Source organism: Canis lupus, chromosome 5 (assembly GCF_003254725.2).
Source record: "Canis lupus dingo isolate Sandy chromosome 5, ASM325472v2, whole genome shotgun sequence".
In the NCBI taxonomy this organism is placed as follows: Eukaryota; Metazoa; Chordata; class Mammalia; order Carnivora; family Canidae; genus Canis; species Canis lupus.
The window spans coordinates 46,139,463-46,154,029 of NC_064247.1; the positions used below are offsets into that span (position 1 = coordinate 46,139,463).

Genomic DNA, 14,567 nt, shown 5'->3' on the forward strand with positions numbered 1-14,567 from the left:
TGTCCTTCATTATTCTCCTTAAGATTCCAAGGCTCCCTTTAATGAGGGCCAATATTTAGTAGAGATCACGCTATTAAACAGAATCATTTTAGAACAATGGACACATTCTTACTATTCACTTTAAAGGATACTGGACACCCTCAGTGCATTACGAAGAAAATTGGTTGGAGGGCAGCCCTGGTGGCTCAGCGGTTCAGCGCCGCCTTCAGCCCAGGTTCTAATCCTGGAGACCCAGGATCGAGTCTCACATTGGGCTCCCTGTCTGCTTCTCCCTCTGCCTGTGTCTCTGCTTCTCTCTCTCTCTCTCTCTCAATGTCTCTTTCTCTGTGTCTCTCATGAATAAATAAATAAAATCTTTTTTAAAAAAACTTGGCTGGAAATTAGAATGGTGAAGATTTTTAATACTTCAAAATAACCATTTAAAAGTTAAATGCACGTATTAGTTACATCAAATTAAATACTTGGGATTTTTGAAACCAACTATTTAGTCTGGATCACATGATTAATTTCCTTTTAAAAATCAACAATTTGGTATCACAGTTCACATCTAACATTCCTATTTTATTTTTACAAAGATATTCAATACTTTGATTAGTAATTAAATATAATGGAGAAAATACTCCTTTCTTATCCTGGGGCTTAAAACAAGGTAAACATGATTTCCTATTCAAGAGGTACTTTCATAAAGTGAAACATCATCTGGGATATTTGAGTTAAAACAAAAAAGTCCTTAGATCTTAAAAATGGCAAAGGTGGGGGAAGAAATCTTACAGAACCTTAGAATCCTCCCCAAATAAACAAGTTAAATTATAATCTTTTCTGAAAAGAAATAAAAACTGTAGAAAACAAATAGGAATTGCTACCATCTATTATTTGAAAACTATAAAATAACAGTCTGTGGCAGATAGGAACTTGCACCAGCAATGTTTAAGCATATGCCTGGAAGCCAAAGGAGAAAATCTGTTAACTAGGCCTTCAGTTGGTATGCTGGGTCCACCATTCGGTCTCTCAATTTAATGATGGAAATACTAAGTAGATGATCTATTGCCTTATGTATTCTCAAATTAATTCTTTTTTTTTTTTTAAAGATTTCATTTATTTATTCATGAGAGACACAGAGAGAGAGAGGCAAAGACAGAGGAGAGGGAGAAGCAGGCTCCCTGCAGGGAGCCCGACGCGGGACTTGATCCCAGGTCTCTAGGATCAACGCCCTGGGCCAAAGGCAGGCACCCAACCCCTGAGCCACCTAGGCGTCCCTATTCTCAAATTAATTCTTAAGAAGACTCTGATTGGACATATATAGTGATTAAAATGTTTCTCTTCAGCAAATGTTTTAGACACATAAGTTAGGGACAGTAACTTATTGTGTGAGCACTTGAGAAAAATCTTAGTAACTAGAATCCAAACGAGGTCACTATAAGTTTCTATTAATTCTTAGGATCTCGGTTTTCTCTTCTACAAAAGGAGAGAGTTGGGCTAATCTTTGTTCTTTTACTGAAAAAAAATTTAGTTATGGAAAAAAATTAACAAAACTTACCATCTTAACATTTTTAAGTGTACAGTTCAGTAGTGCTAAGCATATGCACACTGTTGTACAACAGATCTCCAAAGCTTTTTCATCTTGCAGAACTAAAACTCTGTACTTATTGAATGATAACTCCCCATTTCCCTTTCCCTCTAGCCCCTGACAACACCTGGTCTACACTCTGTTTCTACGAATTTGACTATTTTAGAGACCTCATATAAGCAGAATCATACAATATTTGTCTTTTTATGACTGGTTTATTTCACTCAGTAAAATGTCCTCAAGGTTTATCCATGTTGTTGCATGTGTCAGACTTCCTTCTTTTTTAAGGCTGAATAATATTCCATTGTATGTATATATCACATTTTCTTTCTGGATTCATCCATTGATGGGCTTGCTTCCACCTCTCAGCTATTGTGAATAATGCTGCAATGTACATGGGTGTACAAATATCTCTTTGAGATTCCGTTCTTCTTACTATTGGTCACTTATATATCTTCTTTGGAGAAATATCTAAGTCCTTCATCCACTTTTTAATTGGGCTAATAATCTTTACATGCCAAAATTCAAAAGGTTTTCTAAAATTAAATCTCTTTCATTTTGATAGCATTATTTTAGAGTGGTAGACCAAGCACACTTAAACTTTTAGCAAGACATTTGATCAAGTGACCAATGATATCCTTATGGACCAAAGATGGAGGGTTAGATATTAATATCATTAGATAGATTTGTAATTTACCATGTGCCTATACCCTAACAGTGTTAATCAGCAAATCAACCTCAAATTGTAGAGAACTAAGCATGAGTGAACCTGACTGTTTGACATTATCATCAACTACATGATGATGCCATATTCATCTAACTTGAAAATGACCCAAATCTAGGAAAGAAACCTGACTAAAGAAATAAAATTTTAGAGGTTTACTCAAAATAGACTAAAATAATGACCCAAACCAACAGTTGAAATTTTACAAATAGACATAGCTTGCCATTAGGTTCTTGCTTAAAGAAGCTCATTAAGCAAATCTACTAAATAACATTTTATGTAACAAAACCAAGAAAAAAAAAAGAGGAAAATAGAAGACTGATAAGTTTTAATGAAGACTTGAAGGCTCAGCTAGACTCAGCAATAGCATGATGAAATACTCAAAAAAATTTTACATATGGTACTTTAAGCAAAAACAAAACAAAACAAAACAAAACAAAACAAAAAACCCTTTTATTGACAATACAGAGTGATGATCAAAAATATCGTGGTCTTCTATCGTCACTAGTTTAAAAACACCAAAAAAGTGTTTTCTAAGGCAGCATTTTTAAGAAAGGCTTTAAAAAAGCAAGAAACATTTAGAGGAGGAGGAAAATGGGTAAGGAAAGTTTGGAAGAGTTATATACTCTTCCGACCAAATTAAAAATCAAATGAAGGATGTGCTAAGTACCTTCAAATGTGGATGATAAATGTTACCAGAGGTTACAGACTAGATCTAGATCTAGGACATAGACTTGTTCCTTATTGATTTTTTTTTTTAATTTGAATTCATGGCCAACATTTTTTAAAAATTAGGGAGCTTTCACATATAAATTTTGGTTTCAGACTTACAAATCCAGATTTTGAGCAGTGGGGGCCATCCCATAACTTCTTCAGGGTGGTGAGATGTCCCTGTCTCTGACAGTCTCTGGTGATGTTCAAACAGAGGCTGGATGATTCCTAGGATTCCCCCTAAAGTTCTTTAATTTTATAAACTGAGTTGACATATCTTATTTAGGCACCTACTGTTCTTTTGACTTTCTTGTGAAGCAACTGATTTAAAGCTAGTGATGAATATTTTCCCTGAGTGTCTTCAGATCCAGTATCAGTCCTTTTCTACTCAGCTCTATGCTGAGGCTGACTTCTATAGACAGTATCATTGGGCATCCTTGCTCTCTGGCTTCTGGTTAGGTTCAGCCAATGGGAGACGTTGGCGGGACAAAAAGAATTGCCAAAGGCAAGAAGAGTATGGCTGACATGTTTATTCCTGCTCCCTCCTTGCTGAGTTGCAGAGGATTGGCTACCTCCTCCTACCAAAGGCCACAGCCTTTGGACATCTCTTTTTAGCCTCAGCTGGGCTCCATAGGGTAAGGTAACTAATCATTCCCTTGGCTCTTCAAGCCTAGGATGGTAATGCCTCCCACTTCTGTTGGCCCTGGGTTCGTCACCTTATTGGTTTCCCCTAATTCTGCCAAAGTCTTCATAAACAGTCTCTTTATAAAACTCTCCATAGTATGTTTGCTTGTGCCTTTTGTTTCCTACCAGAACCGTGGCTGATACAACAAATGGCAGAGATCATTGTGGTGGTATATCAGAATTCTGTCACCAAAGGGTTAAAGCGACAAGGAGCCCTTCCCATTGGCATGGTGGTAGGCCAAAAGAGTTAAGAGCTTCCGAAAGCTTATTGCTAGAGCAGCTGACACACTGGATAAATGACTCAATATATTTTGAGAACAATAAAAAAAAAATCTCTGAGAAAAAATTATTTTATGGTTAAAAATGTTTATGGAACATGACTTAGTTATAAGTTTTGGGTAACTATTGTTCTTTACTTTGTCGAAAATGTATAGAGACTGGAGAATAAAGTACATCTTGAAAATCTCTGTAGCATAAAAATAACTCTTCCGGAAGACTTCAAACCATACAAAGCAGTGCTCTATTCCTCCCTCCATTTCCCCCTCCCCACCATCCAATTCACTGTAATGTTCAATTTTGGTTTGAAGAAATGGCTGAAAGACAAATTGCCTTACAACAGGTCTTCTATGAAATATGGGAGAAGGCTGCTGACAGAGTGAGTTAAAAACTGCAGTGTTCGCAATCTGGAAAACATCTGCCTTGCCCCGAACTGTAAACCACCACGTTGTAGAAAATGGTTTGTGACAAAGCAGAACCCAGGGCGGGGGTTTATAAGGTTATGGGACAAGTCAGGGCTCTTCAGGCACAGAACTGGGCACAGTGCCCTTTGGCAGACTGTTGCAAGCCAAGGACTTAAAAGGAAATAGAAAAGTAATAGGCCAGGTATGAAAACTGCAAGTGGAGCCAAATGGCCCACGACTTTTCTTATCAGTGGGTGCTCTTCGGTGAAGCTGGCTGAGGAGTCAAAACCATCCCCCTCTTGGAAGTTCTAGCTGTTTGGTAGAGGGAGAGACTTTTAGTGAGACCTCTCGGACATGCTAGCCTGGCTGGCGGAAGGAACGTGGCCTCTGGACTTCATCTAGAGTAAGATAAAGGGCCAAGGTATGAATATGAAAGCCCTAATATAATCAAAATTCGGCTTCCCCATACAATTCAAGAGAGGAACAAATGAGGGACAAAGAAAGAACCGAAGTCACGTGGTAAAATAAAGCCAAAGTAAAATGGCCAGATCATGAAAAAGCTGCTCCCGGAGAAACAAGCATTTTCCATAGTTCTGCCCCCAGGCTGTGTAGGAAAGCAATGATAGGGCTACGGTGGAACTGTGAAGCTGGGAGGTGTGCCTAGGTGCCAGTTGGAAAGAACATAGGCAAATGTTTCTTTTTCGACGTAGTTTCCACCCAACCCACAGTATTTGTGTTGGAAGGTGGCCACAGTGACTAGAGGTAAAGGTGTAGTGAACGAAGGTTTGCAGGCAGGCTCTCAGGGAAGATGGCCAACTCTGAGGATGGGGGACCTGCTGCCGGGAAGGGAGGAGAGAGCTGGATTTAACGGGAAACCAGCAAATGCTGTGAGCCCTGCATGGAGCTGCTGGGGGAGCTAGTCCTCTTCGGGGCTGAGGCTGAGTGGAGCACCTAGGGTCCCTCTGAATAGATGACTTTGTGGCTGTGGGCTCCATTCCTGCGTGTGCGGAGCTGCAAATCAGAAAATAAATGAACAGCATCCCAAACACCTAGAGAGTTCAGAATGATCAAAGGAATGTTCATTCCTCTGAATACTCTCAAATTTGTCCTTTAGGTGGTTGTGTCACGGTGGACAGAAGACTGACCTACAGTCTCACGGACTGGGTTTGAATGTTGGCTCTAGTAAAAATGTTGCCTCTGCTTCTCCATCAGTAGAGTCGAGAGGAGACCTTTATCCTGTGGTTATTACGAGGATTCATTCATTCAACACATTTTAAGTCACAGGCCAGATGCTGGCATTACAGAACAGACAGCAGTCATTAAAATGCCAAGCGCATGACAGCGCACAGAAATGTTGGGAACTATAAAACAGTGCTGAACGTGATTCATATTTTTACCATCTGAGTCTTTTACTAGATTGTAAGCTACACGAGGGCATGCTGTGACCTCCCCATTCACAAAATCTGAAGCATAATAGAAGCTCAACATACATTGTGTTTCAGTGAATGACTAAGTAAATAACTGACCATTCTAATTGTTAGATGCCTGGGATAGATAGGAAGGAAAAGACAGGGAGGATGAGAGGTCAGATCTTGCCCAAAGTATCTTTGGTCCTTTCACTTCCTCCAAGCACTACCTGGGTGCATGCACAGAGTCTTAGCAGAGCCAATTCCCAGAATTCATAGAAGACATATTTGGTTGTGTTTAATTTTATCTTCTGTCTTAGAGTGAGTTTGCAGATAAAAACGGTCTGTGGCAGACCATTCTCAAATGCCTTTATTCTAGAAAGTACAACAAATGCTCACATTCTGCATTTAATTAGTCCTATACTTCTTTTAGCCTTACTTGGTTGAAATGAAAACAAAAGTTATCAGTAGGAAAATGAGAAACCACATGGAGATTTTGAAATCTCCTTAACTTTGACTTAACTAAAGAATGCAGGAACATTCCCATGAGACTCCATCTCATTTGGGAGGGAGAAGGAAAAAGACTCACTTCAAATCTGCCCCACTAGCTTTTAGCTCGCTGTAAGATGAAACATTATTCTCAATATCTATCTATCTATCTATCATCTATCATCTATCTATCTATCTATCTATCTATCTATCTATCTATCTATCTATCTATCTCAGCAGATACACATACCAGCTATAGGTTTGAGTCTTTAGTTCATTGCTTATTAACCATTTGGTCTTGGATAAATTACCCTTTCTAAGTCTCAGTTTTCTCTTCTTGAATAGAATAAACCCAACTCATAGGGCTATAGGACTGCTATAAATGAGATAATGCACAAAAACTCTTAGCATGGTCTTTGGCTCATTGTAGGCACTCAATAAACGGCAACTGCTGTTTAATGATATTGTTGTTCTATAGTTTAAATTGTGTAATTCCTATCCAGTCTCAAGGTTCCTCCACCCACCCTGGCACTATCGACATTTTGGGCTGGATAATTCTTTGTGTGGGTCATTCTGTGCATTGTAGGGTGTTTAGCAGCGTCTCTGACCTCTACCTAGTAGATGCCAGTAGCATCTCACAACCCTCCTCTTCCACCAGGAGTGAGGACCGAAGTACTTGAGACATTGCCAAATGTTCTCCGGAAGACAAAACTTCTGCCGTTTGGGAAGCACTAGTATAGAACAAAGAGCAGTGAGTGGTCCTAGAGGTAGGAGATCTAGATTCTGTAGTTGATTTATGATCTTGGGTAAGTCCTACCACTTCCCTGGGCCTTGGTTTTCTCATATGATAAAAGAAGGCAGGAATTTCAACTTTCTCTTTCTTAATTTTTCTATAAATGAAAAGAGAAAGAAAATCAAATGCTCTTAAGAAGTGTTATAAAGTAGGATGCTATTATGATTAGATTGCTACAGGTGGTCTATCCAGGGGCAATTCTGAGAAGCCTTGCCCAGGAACAACAGATGATGCTAACCTGCTTTCTTTTTTAATTCTTACATTGAAGAGCCACTGGCCTCTCAGCAGCTGCTTCTTGATCAATGTTAAGGATTCCCTGTGCCCTTAATGTATATACTTGTGGCTTGGCTTGAAGAATTCAAGAGCAACTGTTTTCTTTCAAACTGAAATGAAAATGTTCTTTTTAATAAAAATGATTATTATAAGTGGTGAGAACTACCTTGTCATCTCTAGATTTAACATTCATCTAAATTTATCTCTTATATGACTAGAACTTAACCAGTCATCAGAAGGTTAACTGTGTCTTCTGCCATCTAATATGCAGAATGAAATATTCTCAGGGTTTCTAACATCATTGTATTTACTGATACTATGAGAACATAGAGTAATACTAGGATGGATTTCCTCATCAGCAAGGGAACACTTTTTGATGTCACATCATATTATGGGAATCTGTATCCTGGGACCCAAAGGTGGAGCCTATTGTCATTCTTTTATTTATTTCTGAAAAAAAAAAATCTTTAAATGGGAGCTAGGGAGTGTCTGGGAAAAGAGGATGAGCTTTGAGTTTGGTCAGAGCTTTATGTAGATAGATGAGGTTCAAGGTCCAATCTCATCACTGGTGTGATTTATACCAGTTCTTTAACCCTCCTGAACCTCAGTGGACTACGTTAATAACACTATTAACCCCATAGCGTGGATACGAGTTTTAAATGTACATGAATATGTAAAGCATGGAGCATTGTGCAGGCACATGGTAAGTAAGTGTTTTGTAGGGGATCTTTCTCTCTCTATCCAGTCTGAAAAACTGTTTGAGGATTCCTTTCATTCCTCAGAGTATGTATTTGGTCTGATTGCTTCAGGAAGGTCACTGAAATGAAAACCACATATTTCTCAGGTATAATTTTGAGTCTTGACTAAACTAAACTAATTGTAGTAAAGCTTGAATCAGCTTATTAACAAACCTTCTAGTTTATGACCAAATTATCTTCCTACTTCTGCTGGGTATTAGTTGGAAATTGAGCATCAGAAGTCACCCAAAGGACAACAGCACTTACCAAGAGAGGAACGAACAATGTGTTTCTTCCCTAAAATAATTCATCTGGTGTTCTTAAGGACACACACCAGTATTCTGAGATAGCACAGTAGAGTACCAAGAAGATGTAGTTGGGTGTAACATCAGTAACATAGGGTTAATAACACTCATCACAGTGTAAGGGCAAAGCCTATGAAAACCCCAAGCACCATGCTTGACACATTACTCATGCTCAGCAAGTGATGCTTTTTCTCCTTTTTCTCCTTACCTGGTTTAGGAGAAAGGGTGGACAACTAAGTGGATGATTATAAATCTACATTTTATTTTTATTCCTTTCCTATTAGCATTGAATATAGCATGTGGGAAAAGTCATGAATTATTAAGGGCAAACCATTTAAAAAATACCGGATAATTTGCTTTGAAGTTTCCGATGGTGGCTCTGGAAAAGTTTTACTTCATAATTTGTTCTTTATGCTGCATATGAAGGCATTTTAAAGCCCAGCAACACAAAAAGGGTCTGGTCACCTCTTTCTCAAACCTGGCATGCTTCACCACCCACAAAATCATTTTGCAAGAGAAGACAATATAGTAACAGGTAACACATAAGAACAAAATTATTGAATAATAGTTTCCCAAATTTTCATCACTGAGATTTCTTTTTAACATTTTTATTACTTCTTCTTATGGACCTCTTTAGTATGTTTCAGCTTTCTCTTCTCTGTTCCATAACATTCGTGCTAACTTCTATTGCATCATCCACATTACATTGTGACTGTAATGTGAATCACATTTTATTCTCTTTCAAACCCCCTGCTCCACGGTGGACTCTCAAACAACATTTGCTAAACTGGGAGCAAACATTCCTCTTTCTATGTTGACTATATATGAATTATAGCAGATTTTTCTTTATATATTGACTGTATAATAATTATATAACAGATAATATTTGTTAAGCGTTTACTATCTTCCAGACATCATAGAGTTTTTTTAGTAACCCATTCATTCTCCCAGTAACCACTAGGTGGATGTTATTATTATGTCCAATTTACTGCTGTGGCTTTCCCTGCAGAGACACCAGACTCTCCCTCTATGTCGAGAGAACCAAGTTGACATCATCTATGAGAACTAGGACCAGGAAGATGGGTCCGTTCCAAAACAGTCCCAAACCAGGTTTCACCTTTATTTTCATTCTGTTTCTCCTACCTTCCACATATTTTTCTAGAAAATGGAACAAACTGATTCAGGAATTTCATTTGCTTTCCACACTTCTGTGGCATAAAAGGATGACAGAGAAGACACAGTTTGTCTACATGTTGCCCTGGATGAGTGCGTAATAGCTATAGATTCATCCTACCTTATGGTGTTCTCAAGGACAAAGGGAAAACAGTTCTCTTTCTGTTTCTAATACACCTGTTTTGCTAACACTTGGACATGGAGCATTGTGGGTAATATCTTTTTCTACATGACTGATTGTGATGAGCCTGTTCCCTTGTGTCTGTTATACCCACTGACGACAGTGGTTACGGGGATAAGGCAGTTTGCCCCCTGAGAGTGTGTGTCGGTACCCTAAAAGACATCTTACGTAGAAACGGCAAGGTTTAACTGTCTTAGAAACATAGTTTGAGATCTAACAAACACTATAGCTCTCCTTTGCCCTCTTACTGACTCTCCTCAGGGCAGGGAGATGGAGAGGGGATCCTTTAAAGGTAAGTGGACACATTAAAGGCATTTACCACATGCTGGGATGTCACACAGGTCAGACTTAAAATTTTCATCCAAGGTGAAGCACCAGGGAGCCTCCTTCTGATTCCCTGGGTTGCGGCAGTAGGAGTGGCCTCCATTCAGCTCTGGGAAGCGGAGGGCGGTAAAGGTGTGCGTGTGGGGGTACTGGGAATTCCACGGCTGGCACTGGCGTCCTGATTTGGTCACACTGACGGTCCCCCGGTAGTCCACACCTGTGCTGTTATAGCACTTGTGATCTGGAAAACAGAAGAGAAAGGCTTAAACTGTGTGAAGGAAACAGGAGATGCTGGGGTTTCTAGCCAGCAGTTTCTGGAGGGAGGACTCACAATTAACCTCATGGCTCAGGCTTCCCTGTTGGTTAGGGGCCATGTGAGCAGTCTCCCTGCTTGCTAGGCTGGGACACAGGTCCTGCCTCACAGTTACATTCCTGGGAGGATTTAAAGCTTATGCGGCAGGAATAAAACCAGTCCCCCACAAACATTTTTAATACTGAACACACACACACACACACACACACACACACACAAAATCAGAACTGGGGTTGGGACTTGGAGGCACAGGAGTAATTTTCCAGTTCGAAAAAGGAAAGGTTCAAGCTACACTCTTCTTTCCATGCTTGCTTGATGTCTTTAGACATGAATCGTGTGATAAAGAATCTAGTTCCGTAAAAAAAAAAAAAAAAAGAATCTAGTTCCTAGAAAATGTTCATTAGGAGCAGTGTGTTATGAGTTTCTAACAGGAGTTAGGGCCACTCTGTGCTGAAGCACTGCATATTCTTGAGAAGCAAGTCCTCTTCCCAGGAGACCACAGGGCTGTCACTTGAAAGCACTGCAAAAATCCACTGAGTTGAAATAAGTCAAAAGATGGAGGGCCAGCGACAAAATAACAGTAATAACAGTAATAATGAAGATATTGCCATCATTGTGTGCTAAGCAGAGTTCTAAGCATTTTAGATGCAATAAGTTAACTAATAGCATAATATTAAATTCCAAAAGGAAACCAAAAAATTACCAGTGAGTTTAATTCTAGGTGAATGGGAAATCACAGAGGAACAGAGGTGAGAGGGCAGTGGATAGAAGCAAGCCCCATGTATATATATTTTAAATTGCAGTACAATGCACACATCATAAAATTTACCATTAGTGTATTTTGGACATTCAAAATACTGCGCAACCTTCAGCACTCTCTCATTCCAGAACACTTGCATCATTCCCAAGAAAACACAATACTCATTCAGCAGTCAATGTCCAGGCTCCCCAACCCCGTCCCTGGAAACCACTAATCTGCTTTCTGTCTCTATGGATTTGTCTATCCTGGATATTTCAGAGAAACGGAATCATCCAATGGTGTCTGGCTTCTTTCACCGTCATACTGCTTTCAAGTTTCAGCCCATGTTGTAGCATGTAACAGGATTTTATTCCTTTTTCTGGATGAATACTATTTCACTATATAGATCTACCACAATTTATCAACTCATCCACTGATGGACACTTGGGTTGCTTTTCTCTTTTACAGGTATTGTGAATACCTGTTCTGAACACCTGCATAAAAGTTTTTCTTTGAGCACCTTTTCTAAATCCGTCTGAGTGTACAGCAGGAGTGGCATTACTGGGTCCTATGGTAATTCTGTTTTAAGTCACTGAGGAACCAGTAACCATATTTAAAAATTATCATCTTCATGAAGCTTCTTGAAGACAGTGACATTAGATAATCCACCACTGCTTGCTAAGCCCACACACAGTCTTTAGCCCACTGGAAGGTAATCTGCCTACCAGTAAGAATCATTACTACAGATCGAGGTCCAGTTTGCACTGTGCCATGGGGCTGCTGGCCTCCAGACAGCACAGAAAGTCAGGAGTTACCACCTACTTTTATTTATAGGATCTGCCATGGGAATTCCAATCCGGATGCAGTTTGCAGCTTCGGGGCTCTCGGGCTGGGGGAGATCTTCACAGTTGGGCAGTTTCAGCCTCATCAGGATCATGGGATTCGATCTGGCAAAAATGTACTCCGTTTGACAGAGGACGTTTTCCAGGATTTCACATTCATCGCGACATAAGTCCCGGGGCTTTGGGATGGATGAGGTTTCATCGCAGTAGGGGAAGGCGTAGTGGCACAGGGAAGGAATGGCAAACTGAGAGCACTTGTCAGATAAGTGGCTGGAGGTGCCGATCATGGTGAAGGCAGCTGGAAAACAAACACAGTTATTAGCTCCCAGGGGCCAGGGTTTATCTCCTTCGGTTATCTAGTCAACAGATATCAGATATAAACACACGCGAGAAGGAATCCGCTGTACTCAACCAGACAAGGCCAAGAAGAGATTTGGTTCAGATGTCCCAGGGGCTTTACTTTCACTGGCTTGAAAAAAATCATTTTGACTACAAAGTTAAAAAAACAGGATTAAGTTACATATGTCCCGTTTCCCAATAAAAAAAGAATTAATTAGGTTAAAGCGCAATATATTTTTCATTTTTACTACAAAGCAACAGAACTTTGTTTTTCATCCGGTACTTTTTATTAGCTTTATGAAGCTTCTAAAACATTTGACAGCTGCAGGGCTGAACCTGTTGTCTGTGGTGGCGGAGCCTGATCACAGGATTTAGTTCTGTGTCTTACCTCTGAGGTATATGACTGGGAAACTTGTTTAATTTCTTTGTGCCTTTGATACTTCCTATTGCATCTTCTGAAAATGAGGCAATTCTCTTGGAAGTTCTTAAAAAGCACAACTCCGTTGTTCCGTGTGTGTGTGTGTGTGTGTGTGTTAGTGGTCACTTAGCCTAACTTCTTAATGAGTACGTGTACAAAAAGAGTATACCTGCCTCCCTTTGCATTGACGAGGAGCTTGTACCTCACAAGACAGTCTAGGGGTGGTTGGTACACTGTTTCCCAATGTATGTTCCTCCCAACATTCATTCTGTAGAACATTCATAGTGTTTGAGAAACTAGGGTTCCAGGGCTGAACAGGTTTGGGAAATGTCGAGTTAAACAAAAATAAATGGCTTTTTTTTTTTAACTATAATATTTTCCAGTAAGCAGAGGTCCATCAAAAATGTCTAAGAGAGCATTATTATAGATGGGTGATGAAATATTTACATGGGAACTCCCACTTATTTTTGCAAATACTTAGTAAAAAGTACATTAAAATGTCCTTATATTAGGATGAAATGTGTCTTCAACAGCCCCTCCCCATCAGTCCTTTTTCTGTCCTCTGGCCTTTCAGAATCCTTCCTCCTCAAAGTTCTCTAGCTTGTGGCAACCACAGCTTTTTGTAGTTGCTTCTCCAGGTTAAATAGCTCCCCTGGCCTCCCCTTAGTTCCTTCGTATTCCTCATGGGACATAATTTCTAGACTCTTTGCTGTTCTGTGTGCCTGTCTCAAGTTTGTTCTTGCCTCATAAACCCGAAGGTCACCAGAAACTACAAGGTACTTCATTACATGTGAATTTCAGGTAAACATTTGGAGCATACTTACACTAAGAAGTTCTCCATTGTTTATCTGGAATTCGAATGTAACTGGGTGTCCTGTATTTTTATTTGCTAAAGCTGGCAACCTTATCAGAATCCTATAAAGGCAATTTTTTTTTTTTACTTTTAAAGATTTTACTTATTTATTCATGAGATACATAGAGAGAGGGAGAGAGAGGCAGAGACACAGGCAGAGGGAGAAGCAGGCTCCACGCAGGGAGCATAAAGGCAATTTTAATGGCTTGCAGGGCTTCATGGCACCCAGGCATAACTACACACTAACCAGCAGAACCAGGTGTGCAAATCGTACAGGGTGGCCTACACTACTTCACTCCTGTGTGCTAGAAAGCGCCTCACTGTGAGATTTCCATTGAAAAGATACTTCCGATTCAGACAAACGAAGAAAGTAGTCTAACATACATTCCAGAGCACAGAGATCCTCTCTTCGGCTTCTTTGTGGTTCTGCTCCTAACCCCTCTGCCTAGCCTGATCCTCTGGTAAGAGAGGAGCTCAAGAAAGCGTTTGGTGAGGAAGAGTTACACAAGGTATCCATACAATTTCATTGGTGTTACCTACCTGTGATCTGATTTTCTATTTCCCCTTGCATGTGCAAGGACTCCATATAAACGGTGCGGTTGCCAATAAATCTTGCACATGCGATTCCTCTGTATGGCTGACAGAACCCATCTTCTTCATACTCATCTCTAGAAAGAGAGCACAGATATTAATTAGCTGGTGCAGCGCATTCACACCCAGGTGGCTCTGACTGTGTGATGCCCGAAACGGTCGCTAGGGGGAGAAGCTGAGCACAGTATCCCAAAGGCTTCATTAAGGAGTCCGGCTTTTCCTCAGTTCCATCCATCACTTAAAACATCTGCTGGTCACGTTGGTCAAGCTTCCTTCACCCCCAGAAAATCATTCTGAAGCGCAAAATCATCCTTAAATATGGGAGAAAGCACTTTTATTTTCGCAGCTGGTGGTGGGCTGGAAGATGATGTAGTTATAAAAGTAAAGAGGAAATGAGTTGGGAATCTGGGCACATGTTCTACAGT

General features: G+C 40.0%; 1 protein-coding gene across 14 annotated transcripts in view; it reads right to left on the reverse strand.

Annotated features, from left to right (window-relative positions):
- ROR1 (receptor tyrosine kinase like orphan receptor 1) overlaps window positions 1-14,567 on the reverse strand; it is a 486,769-nt gene that overhangs the window by 24,478 nt on the left and 447,724 nt on the right. For all 14 annotated transcript variants that reach the window (XM_049109518.1, XM_049109522.1, XM_049109519.1 and 11 more), the window contains 3 exons: window positions 14,092-14,219; window positions 11,922-12,239; window positions 10,043-10,288 (listed from right to left, as the gene is read on the reverse strand). In XM_049109518.1, coding sequence (XP_048965475.1) covers window positions 10,043-10,288; window positions 11,922-12,239; window positions 14,092-14,219 — 692 coding nt within the window. The remainder of the gene's footprint in view (window positions 1-10,042; window positions 10,289-11,921; window positions 12,240-14,091; window positions 14,220-14,567) is intronic.